We start from the raw sequence: 22,893 nt of genomic DNA, 5'->3' as shown, positions 1-22,893 counted from the left end.
TTAGGGTGTTTATGGAGAGCTGGTTCTGTAACACCAGGGCAAGAAAACAAAGACATTTAGCAATACAGGAGTTCAGTTCAAAGACTTAGTTTCTTCCCAGGCTGAGGAATTGATGGCCTAGCTGTTGGGTAGCAGTTTTCAGACTACTTTGTTCTGCAAAGCTGTTGATTAAATGAAGTGTCTTTGAAGTAATCCCTTTGTAGCTGCTCAGCTAACAGAGGGATTCATTAACACAAGTCCTCTTCCTTACACCTCACGCTTGGCGACTGAGGTACTGTATGAAATTGTACTATCTTGCCACATGCAAGGACTTCAGTGACCAAAAGTTTCCAATAAATAACTGCATGTAAAATGCATATACACTCTGCTGACTGTCACGTGAAAACACAGCAGCACTGAACTAGCACTTGTTCCCTGGCCTCATGCTGTTCCTTTCATTCAGCATTACCTAACACATCATCTTTCCTTAAATATTCATGCCAATTTGCAAAAACAGCATGAAGTTTTCACACCATCATGTGTCATTTCAGAATTGGAGATGATAGTAACGGGAAAACACTTCCCGAGATTGTTTCAGAACAAATTGCACACTTGTGTTTTTTGGTAAGCGTGAACGACTTCTAAAAAGCACCATCAGAAAGTTAAAATCGTGTTGTTTTTCCTTTTGAAGTAGATAGCAATTCCTGCAAAAATCAAACACAAATCATTTCCCACATCCAGTCAGCACAAGTGCAATACATAATGTTCAAGCAAGGCTACAGCTAGATAGGTGAAAAAGGTCTTTTGCAATATTTTTATTAAATAAGTTCTGTTCTCCAGGCTGATGTGTTACCTCATGTTCAAAGAACAAGGCGGAGATGTTCATCAAACTTTTCACTTGTTTAAAAATACCGCAATCGTATGAACTCGGTAGAAATCGTGGTTTGAATTCATAGGCAGAAATGCATAGCATCAGAGGTTACCTGTGTTGAAAACTTGCAGTGTTGGATTTGGTCGTATCGGTGCAACAACAAAGAGGTATTCAGGTTACACATGCACAGGTTGAAGACTGGTTTTGAACTGGCTGCATGCATCTACGAGTGGGCTTGCGCTAGTGCAAGCAATCCTGGATATAAGTGAGCACGCTATATCCGGTTTTGGATCACAAAAATGTAATTTCTGTTAAAAGCAGCTGCAACTTTTTTATTTTATAGACCAAAACTGAAGTCCCCCATCACGCGCACACACACGCACATAGAAAAGGCAAGACCGCTGTAACCATTCGAGCGAGTGATATGGTAGGCAAACCTCCAGGATAGCCACCGCCTCAGCACGTTACATTTCGTTCAGCACAGGTAATTCCACTCGGAGTACTACAGTCTGTTTTGTTAAAATCTATACACACACACACACGCATACGCACACGCACTCTAGATGCATCATTTCAGGTCACTTTACTGCATAATTAAAAATAATAATAAAGGTAATGAAAACATTGCAATGGAACTCTTACAGCAACAGAGGTCTGAGGCACTCAGGGCAGAGAAGACGGTTTCTGGTAAATTTGGTATTTGGTAGTGCGCGCGCGAGTCCAGTTCTGTGAAGCACTAACCCCTTTTCCCCACCTAAATTCTGCAGTGCCAAGGGGAGCCGAGGGGATCCAGTACCTCACGCTTGGGTCTTACGTGGCAATAAATCCACCAGACACCTTGGTAAAAGGTGGGTTTTATGCCCGTGATGGTATGATTTTATGTCTGCATTGGTTTGACTACTTCTTGCATGACAGTGGTGTACGACTTCTAAGTCTGCAATGGGGTCTGAAAAAATTTTCATTATGATTCAGAGAAGAAAAGAAAAAGTAATCCCCTCAGCAAAGATAATGGAAAGGAAGTGGGCAGGGGAAAAGAAAAAGTAGAGAGAAGACAGAGGCTTAATCCACCCTTGTTAAGGTGACAGTTCCCAGCTCACTGTGACCCACCGATAGAGAAGTGCATTTTGATTGTGAGATTGCCCACTATAGAGCCTGAGGACAAAGATCTGTTTTCCTGTGTCCCCCTAAGACTTTTTAAAACCACAAAACTCTCTCAATTGCTTGACTGTGGGAAAAAGACCTGTTTTAGAACTACCAAAGAAAAAAAAACAAACAGCATTTAAGGTGTTTTGTCTTCTCACACTCGGCCTTTTGAGATATATACTCATCTCACTGTAAGTCTTGCAAATCCAGCCCCCCACAGCTACTGTGGATGTACCTTTATAAAACGTCCCACAGCTGACCCACGCAGGGATCTCATTTCTCGTGGGATCTTTTTGGTTCTCGTTTCATTCCTTTCCCTAGCCAAGTCTGATACATCAGCTTCACCAAGCATTTGGAGCAGGAGACTGCCTGCAAGCGCTGCTCCACAGAGAGGTGGCTTGTTCCAGGGAGCTGCATTTAAGACCAAATTTAGTAATTTTCCGTGTAGGAAGCCCATACTACCCATCTCTGGTAAAAGAAGCCCTGCCACTAACACAGCGCGTCACCTACAGTCATAATTACCACGGAGGCCATCAGCAGAGAGATGGGAACAGAATTAAAGGTAATGGTCACCTACTCTTGGCAACATGCGTGTCTCTCTCCCCTCACCCACTTCTCAACTGATAAACAAGGCCCAGCCCATTAGAACAGTATCTGCAGAAGCAGGAACAGGTCTTTGGAACTAGAAATGCTTAAAATCTCAGGTGCCACTCACACCCAGAGAGACGGGGCACACTGAAGTAGTGAAAAAAAACCTGGATCCCAAAGTCCCAGTGGGAAAGGTTACCCACACTTTTCTAGCTAATATCATGGCGGCAACAGAAGCAACTGCAGGTCTAGTTGGAAGAAAGGTGCAAAAGAGATAATTGAAGAAAAAAGAAAAATACAGCTTTGAGTGTTGTAGGTAGGAGGAAAGCAGAAAATTCTTTAAATTCTTCTCTGCTTTACCAGACATTGGGTCAGGTTGTTCAACGTATTCCTCTCTTATCTACAATCAGTGAGAACAAAGTAAATGATGAAATTCCTCTCTATTCTGTACTCTTAAAAAATGCATAGAACAGAGACAAAAAAAAAAAAAAAAGAAAAAAAATGTATCGTTCAGATCCACCTGCTCAGTCTGCTATCACTGGGACATGAAATGGGGACGAATACTATCTAGCCTCCGAGTGAGGATCTCACAGCCTGTATCGGTGACCAGAAGAGTGTGTTCAAACTGGGCAGATCGCTTCCCATCTCTTGTTACCGCAGTCCAACCATCGGGCCATGTTTCATCTTGCCAACCACCTAGAAATATTAAACAAATCAAAAATTCATCATTTAAAGACCAGATATTAGCTGCCCCAAAAGAACAGGACCAGCATCCTATTCCATCGCTTCTTAAGAGTCAATATGAGTAACCATTTTATTCGGTTCAGGCATTATGCAGAATCAGTTTAGTTTAGTGATTTTTGGCTTTTGCCAAATTGCTTACCTTCACAGATCATTGGTTCGATTGTAAATACGTGACCTGGCTTCATGACTCCAACCGCCTTATTTTCTGCAATAAAGCAAACAATCAGGTTAGAAAATTTATCCCATCTTAGGTAATAAACGAATCGAGTTCACTTGTCCATTATTTTTTATAATAAAATTTCCATTAGTCGTTTTTCCTTCTCTCCATGCTCTAACACTGATATATTTACTCAAGGAACGGTCAAGTAATCCCATGATTCCATTTATGAAAGACATCCTCATTACTCGGGAATACTAAAGAAGTCAAGGTAGTCTTGGGGTGATAATGCTGCATTTCCTTAAGTAACAATACTTTAAGTAACGTTAAAGGAAAAAAAGAAAACAGTTTCCAGCATTGGAACTTTCTGATGTTAGATTCACCAAAAGCATTTGAGTGGAGGCATAAAATGCTTCTCCATCTGCAGAGTCCAGATTCTCTTAGAATTGTGGAATGACTTGGGTTGGAAGGGCTGGAACACTTCCAGGGATGGGGCATCCACAGCTTCTCTGGGCAGCCTTTTCTCTTCGTTTTACGTCACAAAACTTAAGTAATTAATATGAATTCATACCTGTTGACTAACAGATTTTCTCTGTTCTCTGAAAAATCATTTACAGAATTGATTTTCAGCAATCCCTGATAAACCAGGGACATTGCCATTTCCAAAAACTAAAGCAGAGAACCTGTGCGGGCAGCAGGTCCCTCCTCCTCTACCACACACTACAAAAGTCTTCCAGGAAGACCACAACACTCAAATAGAGAAAAGCAAAATATAACAGGATCCAGATCCAGGCACACCACCTGCCTACACCATTCAAAAAACTTACTTACATCTGGAAACGGCATTAAGCTTTCACTTAGACCTTCTGACTGGAAACATTTGGCTATTTGGGGGAGACAAGGACTGATGTCTGAGGGATTATTTGTGAATTCATGCAAGAATGTTGACCACTAACTAGTTCAGGCGAGGGCTAATCATTAGCGTAGGCACAGACTGCCTCAGTATGTGACACAAGACACCTTGCTTAGCTTCATGAAGCACTCTATGGTCCAGAGTTCAGAAAAATATCTCACAAGTGCACAAATGCTAACTTGATGGCTGTCAGGCAACATGCTATTAAAATATAAGCAAGAAATAAATTGGGTGTGCTCATTTCAAAGCATATCCTGTCTGCAGGACAACACAACGGGAATACTCACTGGCATAGTGTGGCACATTAGGGGCTGTATGGAAAAGTTTATGGATTCCGTGCCCACAGTAGCTCCGAACGACCGAGAATCCATTTGCTTGAGCGTGTTTCTGAATAATGTTTCCCAATTCTCTATACCGAACACCTGGTTTTACTGCAAAATTAAAAAGATAGTTACAAATTTATAGAGCTTCCTTTCAACATAAGTAACCATCTAATACCATTCAGGCTCATATCACCTCTGTAACACTCCTGGCTGGCGAGCCCATCTGTTCTAGTACGCAACCTCCTCCCTCCACTATGTTCACTTAATGCAGCAAGTACGAGTGAGTGTAATAACGTGAAAAAGGGAGTAAACAGCCTCACATAAAGGAGAAAGTGAGGAAGAAGGAGAGAAACTCCTTTGCAAGAACACTACTTCTTTCCTTTCATGGACATAAGAGCTCATATATTAAAAGGATGTTGAAGTTGGAAATTAAAGACAAAAGATTTTCTACACGCTTGGCAACTTCTCATATCCAGAGCTTCAGTGCTTCTTTCAATGAATGTATGAACTGTATTTTAATATGGACTTACCTCTCCATTATGTGAAAAGTGCACACAAATTAATAGGGAAAAATGATTACAGGTGAAGCACCAAGAAGGGAGAAAAGATAAAACGGTTATCTCTGCTCTCAGACTTGGTTTTTAATGGCAAAGCTACAGCAAACAAGAATGTTCATATGCAGGGCTAGCGTTTTTGATGGTCTTTTAGGGAAGCCTTGAAAATTAAGTAATTTGCCACTGATGAAAATGGCGTGAAGAATTCACTTTGAGCACAAGGGATTGATAGCACCATGAAAACAATGATGCCTCATCTGTCAACTAATAAAGCTGCATACTGAAAGCAACCTTGAGCAGCTAAGAGAAAAAAAAAAAAAAAAAAAAAAGGAAATTTTATTTTATTTCAAGATCATTCAAAACTCCCTGAACATATGCTGTTCTTTCAGGAGCCAGACCTTGGGTGGTTAAGTGGAGCCATGTTAAGCAAGATAAGCCTGAACAGTTCGCATACACAGCTCAAAGCTTGCATTAAGCAAGCCATATAGTTCACTTCTCTGCTAATGTGAACAACTGTAGCTTATCAGTTCTGCTTACTGAACTTCCAGAAAATGACAGGAAGTTTGGCTTACTATCAGAATGTGCATGCTTTTCCCAAAATATAAGACAGACACGGTGGAGAAGACGAAAAGTTAATCTGTTGGTGTTGTACTAAACAGTTGTGCAATAACCTCAGGCCTCACAATTCCAAGCAGCTCACTGCAATGCAACAAGGAGCTCTCTGCTGGGCTCTCTGACACGACTCCCCTAGTTAGAGCTTTGCTGGTCCAACAGCCCAAATTTAAGATGGCGTGACCAGGGCTATAAATGAGACATTTGCTGCTGGAATTCCTATTAGCAGGGAGTGGCTGAAAGACATCAAAAACTGTTACAGCATCTGAAAGGGTACTAAAAAACCCACTTATACTGAGAATTTATATATTGGTATCACAAACAAGAGTGAACCGCTGTAGTTTACACATCAAAGCCAGGATATGAAAGATAAGCGACAATATATTTAACTTTTGCTATAAAAAATTAAGTAGAGGAGCAAAGATAAACAATCTAGGTCTAGTTCTGGAAAATTAAGTCGTCCTTTCAGAGCAGTAATCCCACATAAATAACCTATGTCCTTCACAGCTCGACTCTACAGTATTTTCTCACTCACAGAACAGGTGTGCAAGATACCTTTCACATGGATTTTTGTCTTTGCAGTTTGGTTAGCTACCTCCAAATTACTAACCAAAGTAAGCTCACTTTTTTTTTTTTTTCCATTTAATTAAATGCATGTTTAAAGCCTTCAGATATAGTAACGTAAACTTCAGCCTGCAGGGCCATGAAGTGAGTAAATTTTACTGGAGATTCTAAGAAGCTACAGGATATGTAAAATGCAGAGGATACAATTATTTGCAGGGGCTTGAGAGATTTTTGTTTTCCCTGTTTGTCCAAGAGAACTTGGGATATTCATTTGTGAATACAGCTGAACACAGCATTCTTTAGCTACCTTTCTATCTCTATGTATGTCTCAGTGAAGGTGTCCTGATTTAATATATTTAATATATTTAATATATTTATAAGCAACATAATCAAAGTCCTGCAGCTACTGAAGGATATAGATCTCTCTTCCCCAGCACACTCTCAAAGTTTTAAATCTAAGCACGTAATTAGCTTTATAAAATAACCATCAAGTTTATGGGAGTAAAGGGGTGAGTTTAAAAGTCTTCAAACAATGTTTTACCTTATTGATTCATTTTACAATGCCACGTGTGTTAGAAAAGTAGAGAACCATACTCTCATTTTCCAAAACGTACTTTGTTCCTCACATTCCCTAAACAATTCAAATCAAGGACGTCTTACTCATCTAAGTAGCCCAAAAAGGCTATTTCCACGTAAATATCAGCGCTCGTGGATCACCTCAGCATCAGTTACATTTCCCTCATCAGCCCACGTTTCAGATAAAAGTTGCAACCACCACCCACAGGACTGTAGGGTTTGAACCATCACCGTGTTATACAACATACATCATCTGCTAGTGACGCACACCAACACTTCTGTGTTCTGCAACAAAATTCATTCTCAGAGGAGAATGAACATGAGCACTCGAGCTTGAGAACCAAAGCCGTGATGCTTCAGGACTCAGAAAGAGCATTTACCTGCATCGATGGCTTGCATTAGGCACTCATACGTTGTTTGGACAAGCCTCCTTGCACCCTCATCCACTTCTCCAACGTAAAACGTCTCGTTCAGATCTCCATGGTAGCCATTACGATAGACAGTAATATCCACTGCAAAGAATACCAGACACGTCATACCACTGCCACTGTATTTTCCACTGCTTCTCTTTGTTTGTGAAAATACAATAACCACATACAATGTGTTACTGTAATTGTGAAGTTATTTCTCTAATTGTGGAGAATTCCTCATATCAACTCTTCCAGCAGACTAATTTCTTGACACTTACCCTATAGAATTTATAAAATTAACTATTAAGATAACATTTCACTGCTCAATGATTTAAGAAAAAATAAAATGGAAAAAAAAATCCACCTGTGCAATACAGCCATGACAAGCTTATGATTGGTTTTCTAGACAAATATAAAAACAAGAAACAGATGCTCTTTACTCCGTGGTGATTTACCTGGCTAAAATATTTCCTTAGAACTAACTCCAGCACTAACAGGAGGAAATTAAATTTAAAGTAGGAATGTAATCATGTTTTAAAGCCATATTTTAGCTTCAGTACTTTCAGTGCACATTTAAAATAATAAGTCACATATTTGCAGGAATCAGAATGCCAAAACCCACTGTTTCCAGCCAAAAAGGTAAAGTTTTATCGTGAACATTAAACACAAAGAAATTTTTCAATATTGTTCCTAAGAAAAAATACACCAGATGGCTTAAAACTTTTTTCTTTTGAATTAAATTATTTAAACATTCAGTATCAGGCAAACAGCAAGAATGAGAAGGGGTATGCTTAAAACAGCTTAAGTTTAAAAAACACAAAATTAGAGCTTATAACTATGTTGCAGCAAAACCTGGTGTGTAAACTTGCTTTGTGTGTAAAGTTGGTCATCAACTTAAAGTTATAAATTTACTCTTGACAAATATAAATAAATATAAGCAGTTTTATTGAATATGTATTTATATCTATCATTTTTAGTTTAGCCCACTCCAAAAATACATCTTTTTTAGAAAAAGAATGTCTGTACAAGATGTTCATCACAAATAGTCCTTTTATGAAACATGGGAACAGGCCTACCAGTTGAGACATAGATGTCATCTGCTCTACAATCATGTCTATGATGAGCCAAATATTAAAAACTACTATCTATAATGACTGTATGATAGCAAACACACAAAAAACATTCTAGATTTGCAGGTCAAGTTGATGTCCTGTGGTAGAAGACAGTACTCAGCAATAATACTTAAAGAATACATACAGCACGTGAGCTGCTTAGCGAGACCAGCACAACCTCAACGGGAAACATGGGAAAACACATCTGTGTCAACAAATCTGTACTGATGGCAAACGTGGAAGGAAACTACACTGCCTGTTATGGATGCATGCATGTACAGAGCTACACCATACTCACCGCGTGATTATGTGCAACTACTGGTTCATTTAGATCAGTGAAGTTACCAGTAACACACCAACACACCACACAGAAGCCAGCAGCCAGGTAACTTACCCAGGTAAGTTTCTTGCAAACTACATTACCAGTGTGTACTTGCTGCAAGGAAGCTATTTCCAGAGGCTATGTGATTATAAGACTTTCTCCTGACACTGCCAGACATGGCCAAAACATCTCACTTTACACAGAATCTGCTCACAGGTACAGTATGATAACAAAATGTTATGATGCTCAGCTTGGAGCAGGAAACTGGACTAGATGTCACCTGGCTGTACCTCCTGGTCTACATTTTCCTATGACTGTAACGAAAATCCTGTTTTGGACCTGAAATGGACACCTTTTGCTTCTACCAGGCTGAAAAGCTTTAGGTAAAGAGAAAGATGAACGGGCGCTCCCTCCGTTGTACTTTTTCCTATCCCCTCACTTTACCCTGTGTTCCTCTTTCTAAAGCACCTTTTGAGAAACTACCTTTCTAAAAGGAAGTCTGCAAGCCTTGGAAGCCTTTTGAGCCTGTGGGGAATGTACATTTGATCCACAAAACATGGACCATTTTCTAACAAGACCTACCAAGCAACAAAAGAGCCAACAAATTCTTCCAAACCAAAACAAAGCAGTAGGCTCAAGGCTTGCAGAAGTATACTCAAGGCAGGGATATGAGCAAAGGTATTCCTAAATCCTCTTATAAAAGGTGTTTTCTAGTGCTGAGGTGCAGCCCTTGCACACAAACTGGTAGAAGGTAAAAGCGTGAAAGGTTAAAATCGTAAAAGTTAAATTTTCATAGCACTTACCATTAACAATATCCCCCTCCTGTAATGGCCTCCTGTCAGGAATTCCATGGCAGATCACTTCATTCACTGATGTACAACATGACTTAGGGAAATTATAATAATTCAGGGGGGAAGGATAGCAATTCCTTGCAATACAAGCCTAATTCAGAAAAAATAATTACATGTATTAGTGAGTTTCTTACAATGAAAAAACATAAGCACAACAGATTTACAGTAAGAATGATATTTTGAAATGCTGTGACTCCTGAAAATAAGATTTTTTGAGCTTTTTTTTTCATTATGATATTTTCTTATGCTTTGCACTTCGTAACAGCAAGACAGTAAGACTAGTTTCATTTTATTTCTATTCATTTTTATGTTGAACTATGAATGCTGAAATATTCAGGTTCCGAACAATGCATGGGAATATTTATTCAGGTAGAAAACTGTCATTTTCAAGGATTGTTTTTAGCACCTGGTCTAAGATTTTTAATGTATTTGCAAAAGCCAATCCTTATGCGCTTCCTTTGCATTCACTTTAATAACCTTTCTGTGATTTTTGCAGAACTGACATATACATGCTAAGAGACATACCGAGCAACTATGGAAAAATAATACTGTCTTAAAACTGCAAAATTTCAGTCAGTATCAATCTCCTACGCAAAAGCTTGCAAAAGGTGGAGGGCGAGTATATTACCAGTTAAGTTTAATGCAGTTCCAGAGTCCTCAGGCCTAGTTAAACCATAGGAAGTGCCTCAATCTCAGCTCAACAGCTGCAAATGCAGACCTATCTACATCAAAATCCTGGCCTTCTCCACACTGCAGACTGGTATCCCTCAATCATCAGTTTAAACACCTTACAGAAAGCACAGCTAAGAAATATTACACAACTCAACTTACCTATGAATCGGCAAACCAGAAAAATACTTGGAACATACATTTCAAATAGTTTTCTAGACTGGGGTTATAGTTCACCTGACTGCATCAAACACCTCATCCCAATTCTATCTCATGCTCTGCAGTTCTGGTTCCCAATCATAAATAACTGAACTTTCTCCTCTGTATTTCCTGACTAACAACACTGGGCACAAAAGTCCATGGCCTAAATATGATGCTTTTTAAATAGTGGTATCTGGAACACAAAAGGTTTACAAGAAAAAAAACAACGTGATGTTAACAGAGAAAACATGTGAGGAAACTCAGAGGGAGTCTAAAGCTGGAAATCATCTAAGGAGCTGATACAGAGTCCCAGGAGTTCCTAATTGAGGGCTTATTTTGAATCTGCCATTGTGCTCTAACATACTTCTAACATCTGCTCTACCTATTAGCTTCAAAATGAGAAACAGTTCAAAATAAAGAAAAGGAATTCATGCAACAAAGAAAAGCCCACAACACTCATTACAAAACAGAGAAAGAGAAGAAAGCACTTAAAACCACCAGAAGAACAGTAAAATAACCTTACTAAATGGACAGCATGATCAATTTCTTCAGTAGTCACACCTGCTTTCACCATCATGGCAGCGACATCCAGTACTTCTCTAGCAAGCTGCAAACAAGGAAACAAAAAAATACTGATTTAAAAATGAGACCAGGGCTACTCCTTGGAAGGTTAGCAACTTATTTCCTGCAGCTACACAGACTGCTAGGAAAGCTGGGTAGACTGGGACTACAGAAAGTCTTCAAGATGCCTGCAGTTTATAGTACTGAGTCACCTCAGTGAAATCTGAAAATAGTTTTGAAAACACACCAGTTGAAAATACCCCAATTAAGATTTCTATTAAGATTTCACAGCATCACAGAACGGCTGAGGAATGAAGGAACTCTGCAGGTCATCTGGTCCAACTCCCCTGCTCAAGCAGGACCACCTAAAGCCGCTTGCCCAGGACCATGTCCAGAGAGCACTGGATCATGATTTTGTCAAATACCACATACATGAACCAGACTACATCTCAAAGTTGGACTGGTTTTGATAGAACAACTCTTTTTCCAAAATTGTCAAGAATGGGACGCTGTTTCGGTTTTGCTTTTTAGTTTTTACTTGGCACTAACTCTAGGAGAGGAAAAAAATTCTGTTCTCCTTCACGCACTATAAAATATATTCCTAACAGTAACAACATTTCAGCCACGGACTATTTCTCACTAGTAACAACAATGCCAGAAAACAGATAAAAGTCATCTTTCTGCTTGCAAAATAATTCACTGCAAGTTGGAGTCAACAAGGAGAAAGAAAATATGAGATTTCACAAACTATTTTTCAGTGCTCAAAAACGGTTTGAAAGTCTGAACTCTGAAGTATGCTGTCACAAACTGGTAAAATAACTATATATTTTTAAAGAATAAAGGTATTTCGTAATGAAAACCAAAACCTCCTTACCCTACACACTACTCGCATCCCTTCTATATCCTCAGGTGAGAGTATTTTTATTTGAGAGGTTCCTTTTAAAGCCTGTTCTGATTCAGACATTCCTGGGGAATAAACAAACAAACAAAATTACATGGAGGAATGATTGCTACACATGTCCAATCAAGGAACTTAATTAGCTTACCAACAGCAAGAAAAATATATACTTTCCCACCAGAGACTAAAATAAGAAACCCAGTTATAGCATTATCAGCATTAACCAGATTAATTTGAATTCGTAAGCCTTCCACAACATCATAATGTCCAAACGTGTTCAGGATGCCCAGTCACTTACATTCGCTTGCCCAGTCAGTCAAAACACTCTCAAAACACAACTTTAAGTTTTCTATGAATAAAATACTTCCCTTGAAAGTGTAAAGTCTTTTTTTTAGTTACCCTGGAGATAATAAATAATACTATCTATAATAAATAATATTATGCTATAATAAATGTGTTATAATGAATATTAAAATATGTAATATTCTAAAGCAGACCTTAAAGGAATATGGCTATATATGGCTATATCTAGTATAATATTATAGTATCTAATAAATGACCATATCTAGTTATAGAATTGCTTGGGTTGGAAGGGATCCTTAAAGATATCTAGCTCCAACCCCCATGTAGTCCTACTACTGCAATAATCAAGTGATAAATACTTCTAAGTTCTTCCTATAAGGTTTTGTGCAAACTCAGTTTTACTGTTGAAGAACCCTCAAAAAAAAAAACAAAACAGTATTTTGTGCTGTTTAAATGTTTATCTTCTGTAAAGAACTATAAAAGACCCATTGAAGATCTAAAACTAATTCCAACAGATTTTTTAGCAGTTTTTTGAGAAACACAAATCACCGACACCAATGCAAAAAGGGGGACAATACCCAAACAAACCCATAAGCAAGTAAGTTTGAATCTATCCTCTCTCTGTCTAAAAACAGCTGGAAATCACCTGTTTCCTTTTGGGTGTTGCTTACTGGGGTTTTGTTTGTTTTAGTTATTTTACAACACAGTTCCAAAATGCCACTGACAATGTCTTATCAAACCTCATCTGTGTCTGCCACCCTTTTGCTATCTTTGCTGTTTGTTATGAAGTTAAACACAGGAATACAGCTTGTGGATTTTTTTGTCTTTTCTTCCCTGAACACCTTTGAAAGACAACTCATTACAAACTAATCATTTTTAGTCTTATTCTTTTAAATCAGTAAGTTAACGGAGGGGGCAGGGAAAAGAAGTAGATGAGAAGAACATAAAAAAGAAGAGATTCCCTGCTCCAGCATCTCCTTCATGCTTTAAAGGCTTCTTCAATCAAAGGAAAGACAAAAAGCAAATATAACACGCCATAATTGTGATTAGTTTCATGTTACCTAGTGGATGATCAGCATAATCTGGTCTCTGAATATAACTTGGCACAGGTCTCGTTGGTGTCTAAATAAATCATAGTCAAAGCAAGTTAGGTTGCAAGAATACATACTAGAGCCACAAAAGCAGAGACCCACACAATAAAATCAAACACACTGAAACATGGCTAATTCCACACAGGAAAAGATGTAATTATGCAAACAGTCCAAAACAGCTCCGATCTCCAGTTCTCAAAGAATCTCCTGTTACTCTTTACTGCTTTTATACTATACACCCTCTAATAGCCAACTTCACAGCTTTATAAAACCAAACTTGTGTCTGTCAAATAAATAGTAGCATTATTATTGTAGCACTTCCCAGACTGCAAACGCAGTTGTTCCAGGCACATCCTTCCTCTCTATGATTATTAGTGTATTTTAACAAGATTGTTATTTTTAATCATTGCCCTATTTATTAGGGCTATTTATTATTTCATATACATCAATCCTACAGGAGTCAGGAGACAAAAAAAGCAAATGCTCAGCAGCAACACTAGTAAATTACTTGGCCAGTGTCATATCCAAAAACAAAACCAAAATTCTTCAAGGACACAAAGACACACACATGGGCTCAGGTTCTGTTAGTCTCTTCTCTGAGCCTGTAACAGATGCTATGGAGAGGATGCCACAGGGGCAGAATTTCTAATAGAGGCCAATTAGAAAAGACACATGTAAATAAAATGCCATTAATTCTGTAAAAGTTTTGGCTTATTCCACGTACAAACTTGTACTGATTTAAAAATACAGCTATACTGTCTTCTAAACCCACCTTTCAACTCTGAAGATGTTGCTGTCCTTCATGATTCCAGTGCTGGAAGTTACTACACGCTCTGTTTCATCAGCTTATTTCAAACCATTTATATACAGTTATATCGAACTATTTATTTCAATTCTAAATTAACCCCCTGATTTTTTTTCTGAAGCAGACTGCTCCATCATTGGTAAGAGCAGCAGACAGCCAGAAGACACCATCTTAACTATCAGCAGCTTTTTGCAGAATAAATGTCAAAACATGCAGCCAAAAGGCATGAACTGCTGCGCGTTCTCTCACAGGCTTTTGCTTCATTTTAAATATACCAAGACCTAGATCAAGTTAACTAAAAATGAGCCACAATAGTAACAGTCATACACGTCCTTCCCATAAGGTTCAGACTGATAAAGAAGCTTTTCTCCTTCAGTTAAAATATGGAAGGCAATCAGGTCAGGACTTCTGGTCCATCAGTTGTTACAGAATGTAACCTGCACCTTTTCCTCCAGTGCTGGAGTGCAGAGTGCCACTGAACACTTACCAGGGGATAATGTGGCCTGAGTTTCCCAGTATATCGATAACCAGACCAGGGATTTGTGTTAACGTCACCTTCCAGCATCCAGGAGGAAACTTCATGTTTAGCTTTTTCATCTTCTGAAAAGAAAACAAACAAACAAACAAAAACAACAGCAAAATCAGTCCTACCAAGAACCGTGGGGTCCAGAAAGCAACCTACAGTAGATAAAGCTGACATTCATTCTGGTGTTTTTTTTGTTGGTGGTTTTGATACTACTGATACATAAAAGTGTAGGTCATAATTCTCATTTTATTTTTTGATCAAGTTTTTCACATTCAAAAAACCCACAGCCAGCCAACCTCATCTTTTCTCATCAGCACACCGTGGATTGTCAGGACAGCAGTAGTGCAGGCACAAAGGCAATGTAATAGCTATTTGATTCGTTCTTCGTTTGTGGCTCTAAAACATAGTTCTGTGCTTCTTTTCATTCTTGGGAGATGAGCATATTTCTACAGAAACCCTCATTATCCCTTCAATTAGCAATCTGGCACTGCAGACGAAGACTGCTTGTCCGTGATTTTCTCCTGATTCAGTGACAGAAATGACCTGGGGTGAGGAGGAGGGTATCCAACAAATTTTAACAACAGTTTTAAATTTGGAGCCTGCTACCCTTCCAGATCTGATGGTTTTAACGTGGAGGATTGAAGCAAGTTGATCCTGGGCATTTCCAAAAGGAGAAAAATAAAAGGGGAAAAAAAAAAATTTACTTGGAAGGAGGAGGCAAGGGTAAAGGAAGAGCTTGGCAGTGTTAATCTTTAACTCATAACCTGATAGCCTGAGTTTGCTTTCCCTTTTCATATCTCACAAGAATGAAGAAACGGCAAGAACTCTAACACAGCAAGCCCTAATATAAATTTCTCAGTCTCCACGGCTGACTTCTGAGCCACCTGCCCACCTGACATCCAGTTTAGACAAACCACTGAGAAATAATCTAAAAAGCTAAAGTTATCGTGAAGGTGTATTTGAGATTCCTTTGAGATGCTTCAGTAATTTGTGACACTGAGGGCTTGAGGGCTACCAGAGCCAAGACCACTCATGCTGAGCTTATCCTGCAGTTATCCAGGAAGCCAACAAGATCGTGGATTTGGCGGTATCATCGAAAAATTCTCTGTCAGATAGAAAATCCTTGCTACACTGCATCCTCCTACCAATTGCAGCATTAGTGCACAAACCCATTTTTGTGTATTTTTTCCCCAGAGGGGTACACCCCAAACATGCAGACTGGCTGCACTCTGACTGCTGCTCTTGCATCCCAGCAAGCACCGAATCAAAAGGCTTCACTAAAGCCTTCTGCACTGCCTCTTACTTCACCAGGCATCAAAATGGTACAAGTTTGGTACAAGTTGACGGGCCTCATCGTCGTGGTTTATTGTTGTCTTTGTCCTCTGTGTCAGGATCTCTCTCTTTCTCTTCACACACCTGATAATTTGGCTCAAGGAATATGTTAGGCAAAAATGGAACGGAAATAGGGATTTCTGTACCACGTGTGGTCTCTGAAATTGTACGTTTTTACTCTGAGATGTATCTAATCTGCAGATTGCCGGGAACTGAGCACGATTTCAGATATGCCAAACACAATGCCAGAGATCTTGGAAAAATCCTTATCACTTCTTGGCACAGAATCACAGCTCTCTCAGCCTTTCCTCGGAAGAGAAGTGCTCCAGTCCCTTGGCCCTCGTCATGGCCATTTGCTGGACTCTCTCTGGTACACCCACATCTCTCCTGTACTGGGGAGCCCAGAACTGGATGCACTACTCCAGGCACAACCACACACTTAGGTGTGGAAAGATGCAAAGCAAATAGCACCTTGCTGCTCTGCCACCAATACTCACACGCACACACTTTATTTTGAAGCTACGTTAAATAAAACACGATGATGCTGAATTATAATAGGGTGTAAATGCACAAAAAAAGGACAGTTTTCTATAGGTACATTCAAAACAGAATATTAAAAGAGATAATAAAATAAAAGCAACTTACTTGCTTTCTTGTGTAGTAACTTGTGAGTAGCCCAGCTTCCCTTAAAGCATTCCTAGAATTGCAAAAAAAAAAAAAAAAAAGAATAAATAGCCTTATCCTGGACAGACACATCACTCCCAGGAAACTGAGAAGCAACTGTATTTTAAAATACCAAAAGATGGAATTTACTAACCTTTGTAGCAACATGCAGTAAATGCTACTTTCGCTGCCAGTCTCTGCACCAGAAAATACCACTTGCAACAGCTAATGAGCCAAAACAGTCAGAAAGCACAGGCAAACAGATGCGCCCACCCAAATGAAACACGCTGATCTAATCCCATCTACTAAATATTGTCCCCTTATCAACTTGAAGAGTAATTAAACACCGTGGTTGGCCGAGATGTTGCGATGTTCAGGGGCACAGAGGTAGGAGTTCACCTGGCCTGTCTCCATGCCTGATGTGGTGGTGTTGCAGTGGGCAGGCTGATCGTTCCCTGGCTCCTACAAGGAGCCATCTCCTCCTGCTGACTGCGTCCCTTCTGCCTCCTTCCCCAGCGTAAGAAAGCAACGGAGGTCAATCAGCGTGGTCACGGGGGAACAAATTAAAGAGATTAAGGTGGGGAAAAAGCCTGAGAGCTACTGCATGGAAATGGGAAATGTTAATCACAGCAACAACAAAATGAAGTGGAAATGGAAAGCAAGGAAAGAGTGCACGGGAAGGGGTTTGTGTTTTTCCCTTTTCCCCCCAAGCACGCACAGAGCAGCTCACGCAGTGAATAATGAGCAGTGGGGCAGGTAGAAATGCCTGGCAGCTGGAGCAGGGTAAAGGAAGACTGAGGTGAGGGAAAGGCATGGAAAAAAGGAGAAATGGAAACAAAAAAAGCTGCTGAAGTAGGCATTTAAAGGCGATCCTTTAAGATGCTGACTAGGAAATTGATTATTTTTATAGACAGAAGTGAAATTCAATGGCTGTGTGTACACAAGACAACCCTCAGAAAACTGCTAATTCCGGTTATTTACGATAATGCTGAGCTTGTTCTGAAGACACGGGCAGGAGGTTTTCCTTTCCTAGGAAGGACAATACTAGCGGCTGAAACATCATCATAAAAACACGGCCCAGAGCCAACGACTGATTGAGCCTAACATACACAACACCAACCCAAACCAGGTCTGAAAACCAAACCAAGAATCGTAGCTGGGGCTACAAAGCCCTGTTGGTGTGCCACGGCGTGCTGCAAACACCCTCACCTTGACAGCAGGCTTCCTGGCAAGCCGTGGAAGAAAGCCACTCTTCGCCACCATCTGGGCCACTCTGTGGAGAATTTGCTGGAGAAAATGCTGCCTGTCGCTGAGCCTCCTCTGCCCAGACACTTACTGCCATCTTCCTATTAGCATCCCTGCCTCTAACGAGCCTTCCGTGCTCCTATGCCATACACAGATCGAGACAGAAAACTGTCAATGACTAAATAAACAAAGCACCCAGGGTGAATTTCAATATTGAGATGAAGAAGCGAACACGACTCCTTTCTAATATCGTCAAAAAAAAAAAAAGGAAGACACGGCTTCGTGTGGCTATGTTTGAAAACATTAAGTAGCTTCCAAGGGAAAGCACGCAGGAATAACACGGTTTTGGCCCTGAGCTTCTTGGAAGACTTCCTGCATTTTATTTCAAACGTTACAATATCCATTAATATCCTGATATTAATACCCCACCCCACCACTTAGAGCATTGAACTTTCTATTTCATGTGTTTTCCACGTAGCAATCAGGACAGAGGACTGTGCAAAGCGAGAGGTCGAACCCTGCGCACAGCCAGGCTGTCAGCAAGAGAAACTCGACTGCAACTTTTAGCTAAAGACCATTCACATATTTAAACCTTTAACCACATTTCTGACCTCGATCCAATGTTTGCCAGAAGCTGTGCACTTACCAGAAGGTAACACAATCACGTTACGCTCTGGAAAGACTCTTGGACCAGCTGATGGAAGCCAAGCTATTGCTCTAAATGATTTGCACCTTGAGGACTCAATCCAGCACCTCCGGGATGACACTAACAGCAGCACGCAGCCTGGCGGAATTTGTTTTACAGTAGAGAGCATTTTTGTGTGAACACAGAGGTCACTACCAAATGCCTTTGGCTTTAAAAAACACCAGCCATTGAAAGAATTTCAATCCTGCAGCGATTTCCATCCTTAGGGCTGCTGCTTTCCCCTCCAGGCTCCTCATCCCCTCAGGTATGCTGGGACAGTTTCGGGGAACTCCAGCTCATTCCTGACTTCGCCGCACTCACCATTTAGAGCCCCGGAGCTGAATTTCCAGAAAGACAGCAAAAAAATATTCTGCAGCAAAAAAAAGACAGCTGGAATTGAGACTGCGGGGACAGACTGGCTGGCACTCTGCATGTCATTACACCCCGAGCTGTAATAGTTAGGCAAACGCCTAGTAAGCAGTGCCAAGCAGGACGGTGCATTTAAAAATATTCTGAGTGATTTACTTTTTTTTTTTAAGTACAGTTTTAAAGTGCCCTTTGGAAGGTAAAATTGTCCCTGAATTAATCCAGGATCGTGCGATTTTACTTAATGAGAACCAGTTTTTAACCCAACCGCCTTTAAGGTACGCCAACAAAACACAACAAAACCCTTGAGTGTGGCATTTAGCTTAGGAAAAATATCAGGTTATCGGCGCTACGTATGTAACGTGGCACAGATTAACCTCACAGCTCACCCGCAAAGACAAGCGCCTCGAGGGCTGTGATTGCTGCTGCACTGGCTGGTAAAACAGGTGCCTTTAGCACGCTCAGCTCTGCTCTTCTAGGTGCTAAACGAGCCTCTATGATACCATGCACGAGCATGGCACCAGCTTCTGGGAGCAGTGAAGGAACAACCAGAACGAGAAATTCAAACTGGACGGGCCTTTCAGTGCACTGAACCCAGCTCAGGCAAATTTTGCAACTGCAAATTCATCTTAGGAAGAGCAACGCCACGCTTGAGATGCCATGCTGGACACCCGTGTTATTTCCAGGTTCAGGAGATACAGTAATTGAGCCTGTTGTGCTGATAAACCCATGCAATGCTGTTGCAAGTCTCTACAAAAGAGAAAGCGAGACAGTGAAAGATAGCTGGTGGCGACAGGACCTGATTTACTAGGCTAAATGAAGATGGTATCAAAGGTTAATAGCAGACAGAATTCCTCGGTAGAATATTCCCTCTCATTATCCCTTGGGCTGAAAGGAAGGAAAAAAAAAAAAAGCCAGCGTTCAACACACTGCTACAGCTCCTGTGCTACTAGGAGCTGTCTTTACCTCGCCTCTATTACCAGTTCAAAACCCCACTGTTAGGGCAGGACTCGGCATCCTCAGCCCCTTTTCCACCCCAACCTTCAACAGCGTTCCCTGGTGACAAGGTGCACAACACCCCACTCCCAGGTCAAATGGAGCAGCTCGACGGCATTTCCGAGGAGGTCAAATGCTTCAGAGAAAGCATTTCCAGGGCATGTTGTTGAGATGTCCTCTTTTTGATACAGAAGGGGGAAAATAAATGGCTAGAATGATGCCCTTTATTGAGGAAAGGAGGAGCACGAATGATAAATCCACCAGGGAAATCACTGTCCTGGTACAATTTACATGAGAAGTTCACTCCAATTCTCCACGAGCAGTGATGAAAAATAATGTTTAATAAATCCTAAGAACACTTCCTCACTACAAGAAGATTCTCAGTCCTATGCTGCCCAAAACATTGTCTACCTGTTAGAGTAGTTCACACTTTTCTATAGCTTATTCTCAGCACCAGAGAAATGAACTCCCACAAACTTGATTTTAGCTCTTATCGGAGCCTTGGCTATATGAACAAGCTATTGCAGGCTTCAGGCAGATTAATTACCATAGCACGTAGCACGGGTGTAGCTGACACCTCTGTGTTCAAAAAGGAGGGGCTGACTTTCCAGCTGTGCCAAACTGGGTGCAATGGACATGCCTGCCCTCAGGCTGCACCGTCCTGAAGCACTGGTGTTCTCTGATCCTGCAGCACAAAGCCGTGGGAAGCTGAACTAGCAGAAAACTTCATGCAACTGCTGTTGCTCCATTTAAAAAAAAAAAAAAAAAATCCTAAAAACCCATGGAATGGCTCACCAAGGAGTCAGGTCCAGCTGAATGGAATAGGTGGAAACCTGCAGCCTTGGAGGGAGGGGACAGGACCAGGCCTTCAGGTACACAGGCTGCACCATGGAGTAACATCCCAGTTCCACTTACTAGCTTATCAAACAGCTTTTCATGAGTGTAATGCCTGAATGGAAAGGAAACCACTTAGGAGAAACCTTCGGAAAAGTTTCCCAATTGCTACCCATTCCAGTACTATAGGCTGAAACCTGCTGAAAGTTCAGAGAAAATTTGGTGGCTTTGAAAATTTCCTGCTGAGCGATGATAAGCCTCTCAGTGCGTGTGTAAACAGCCAGGCGGTTGTCAGCAGCACCTCACCTACCTTCCTGACGGTACCTGGTGCCCCCAAGATGCCATCTCCTCCATCGGATGATGCACAAGACTAAGGGGGACCAAAGCTCCTCACTGCGGGCTGAACATGAGGACTCCTCTCTTAGTGAGTGACATCTTTTGCACATCATGGAAACGGGCAGCTGTTAGCTTCCTTCTCTCTTCTGTGAGACGCTTCACCCCAAAATTTCAAAGCACTTTTCATAGGGGGAATAGCTACGCCTCCCTGCTTGACTGATCAAAGGAACGAGGAGAAACAAAACACCCAAGGTCTCCCAGAACTAAGGAAAGCGGGATTCCCAGTTCAGAGTTTTACTGCCTAGGCAAGACAGCTTTACAAGTAGTCAGTCATCCAGCAGCCTATTTTAACAAGCCAGTAAACATTTCCAGTAGTTTTACCTTACAGCAGTAGCAGCTATTTCAACAGCATTAAACCTAGCGGACAGACGAGCAGAATCTCCACGTCGTGCACAAATGTGCTGAGCTGGGGACGGGACAGAGGGGAACGAAGATATCACTGGAACCTCCCATACAGGCCTGTCGGCGAAATTTGGGGCTGCAGTCGGCGAAATTTGGGCTGGAGGGGAAAGCCCCAGAACTGGGTGCGTGAGGCGCACGTGGGAAGCTCTCCCCAGGTCCTATGCAAACGCTAACTACTGGTTCGTATCCTGACTCAGAAGTGACTTTTTTTTTTTTTTTTTTTTTGCTCGATCAGGAAGTTCCTCTAGCTGATCCGACTAAACGCTTCTGGTATCTACCAAACTTGGGTGGTTTTACCCCAAATTATACTTCTTGAAGGGAGCTGCACCGCCGGGCTCTGGATCGCAGCTCCTCACTTGATGCTGAGAGGAGCAGCACACACAGAGGGCTCAAAGTCTTAAGATATGTATTTTGCTCTCCGTTTTCAGGTAATTCAAATGAAATAAATAAAAAAAGCCGTGCTCAGACACCGGGCAGCCCTTCCTGTTTAACCGATGGCCCTCACCATATCACCGCCGAGGCAATAACGAGGGCAGCCGAGGCCTGCAGAAAGCATTTCGCCGAAGTTGATGGTTAAATGACAACTGGCCTAACCTGAATCTCCCCGCCCGGCAGCCTTCAAGCAGCCCATCCAGGGGCGTTTAAAGGCAAATAAAAAAAAGCAGGGCGCCGAGCCGTGTCCCCAGGGAGCCCTCGCCTCGCCACAGGACCCCGCAAAGCTGCTAGGCAGAGCAACAAGTCCGTGCTGCTGCAGCCGCAGAGGCACGCGGAGCAGCACGCCTCGTTTCGCCCCGTCGAGCCCCAAAAAACCAAAGGGGGGACCCCCAAAGGGACCCTCCATGGGACAAGGAGGGACGGAGGCGCCCCGCTCCCTCAGCGGGACCAGCCCCGGGGCGGCGGCGGCGGCGAGCCCCGGGCACCCACCCGCACACGGGTCCCCCCCCACCCCATGAACACACGCACCTACACCCCCACCTCCGCATCCCCCCGCCGCGGGGGGAAGCAGGGGCAATGCCCTCACCTGAGAGCAGAAGTAGGAGCCCTGGATGCCCAGCTTGAGGCAGGTGGGGCACTGCAGCTTGGCCTCGCTGCTGCAGCCGGCCGTCTCGCAGACCCGGCTCTCCACGGCCGCCATGCTGCCCGCCTGCCACAGGCGCGGCGCGGCGAGCTGAGGGAGGAGCTGCCGGCTCGGGGCAGGCGG

General features: G+C 41.8%; 1 protein-coding gene across 2 annotated transcripts; it reads right to left on the bottom strand.

The window, feature by feature from the left end:
* Window positions 1-766: 766 nt before the first annotated feature.
* Window positions 767-22,873, bottom strand: METAP1 (methionyl aminopeptidase 1). 2 transcript variants are annotated; one of them, XM_068681781.1, is made up of 11 exons: window positions 22,714-22,873; window positions 16,751-16,802; window positions 14,735-14,847; window positions 13,413-13,473; window positions 12,025-12,116; window positions 11,113-11,196; window positions 9,672-9,810; window positions 7,405-7,536; window positions 4,683-4,826; window positions 3,465-3,530; window positions 767-3,277 (listed from the first exon to the last, which is right to left on the bottom strand). In XM_068681781.1, exons 1-11 carry the CDS (start codon window positions 22,825-22,827, stop codon window positions 3,117-3,119), a joined length of 1,158 nt encoding a protein of 385 aa, XP_068537882.1. In that variant the 5' UTR covers window positions 22,828-22,873; the 3' UTR covers window positions 767-3,116. The 2 variants fall into 2 exon arrangements, with proteins under 2 accessions (XP_068537882.1, XP_068537883.1); XM_068681782.1 differs by having other exon boundaries at window positions 14,735-14,844.
* Window positions 22,874-22,893: the final 20 nt, after the last annotated feature.

Source organism: Anas acuta, chromosome 4, assembly GCF_963932015.1.
Source record: "Anas acuta chromosome 4, bAnaAcu1.1, whole genome shotgun sequence".
NCBI classification, from domain to species: domain Eukaryota; kingdom Metazoa; phylum Chordata; class Aves; order Anseriformes; family Anatidae; genus Anas; species Anas acuta.
This window is presented reverse-complemented; position numbering and strand designations above follow the sequence as displayed.

Bases quoted from the DNA above. Each gene is read 5' to 3' on its own strand.
- METAP1 (XM_068681781.1), bottom strand. From the start codon at position 22,827: ATGGCGGCCGTGGAGAGCCGGGTCTGCGAGACGGCCGGCTGCAGCAGC. The intron at 13,474-14,734 runs GTAAGTGTTCAG...TGATTTATTTAG, and splicing joins TCAGGCCACATTATCCCCTG to ACACCAACGAGACCTGTGCC. The intron at 12,117-13,412 runs GTAACATGAAAC...TTTATTCCCCAG, and splicing joins TTATGCTGATCATCCACTAG to GAATGTCTGAATCAGAACAG.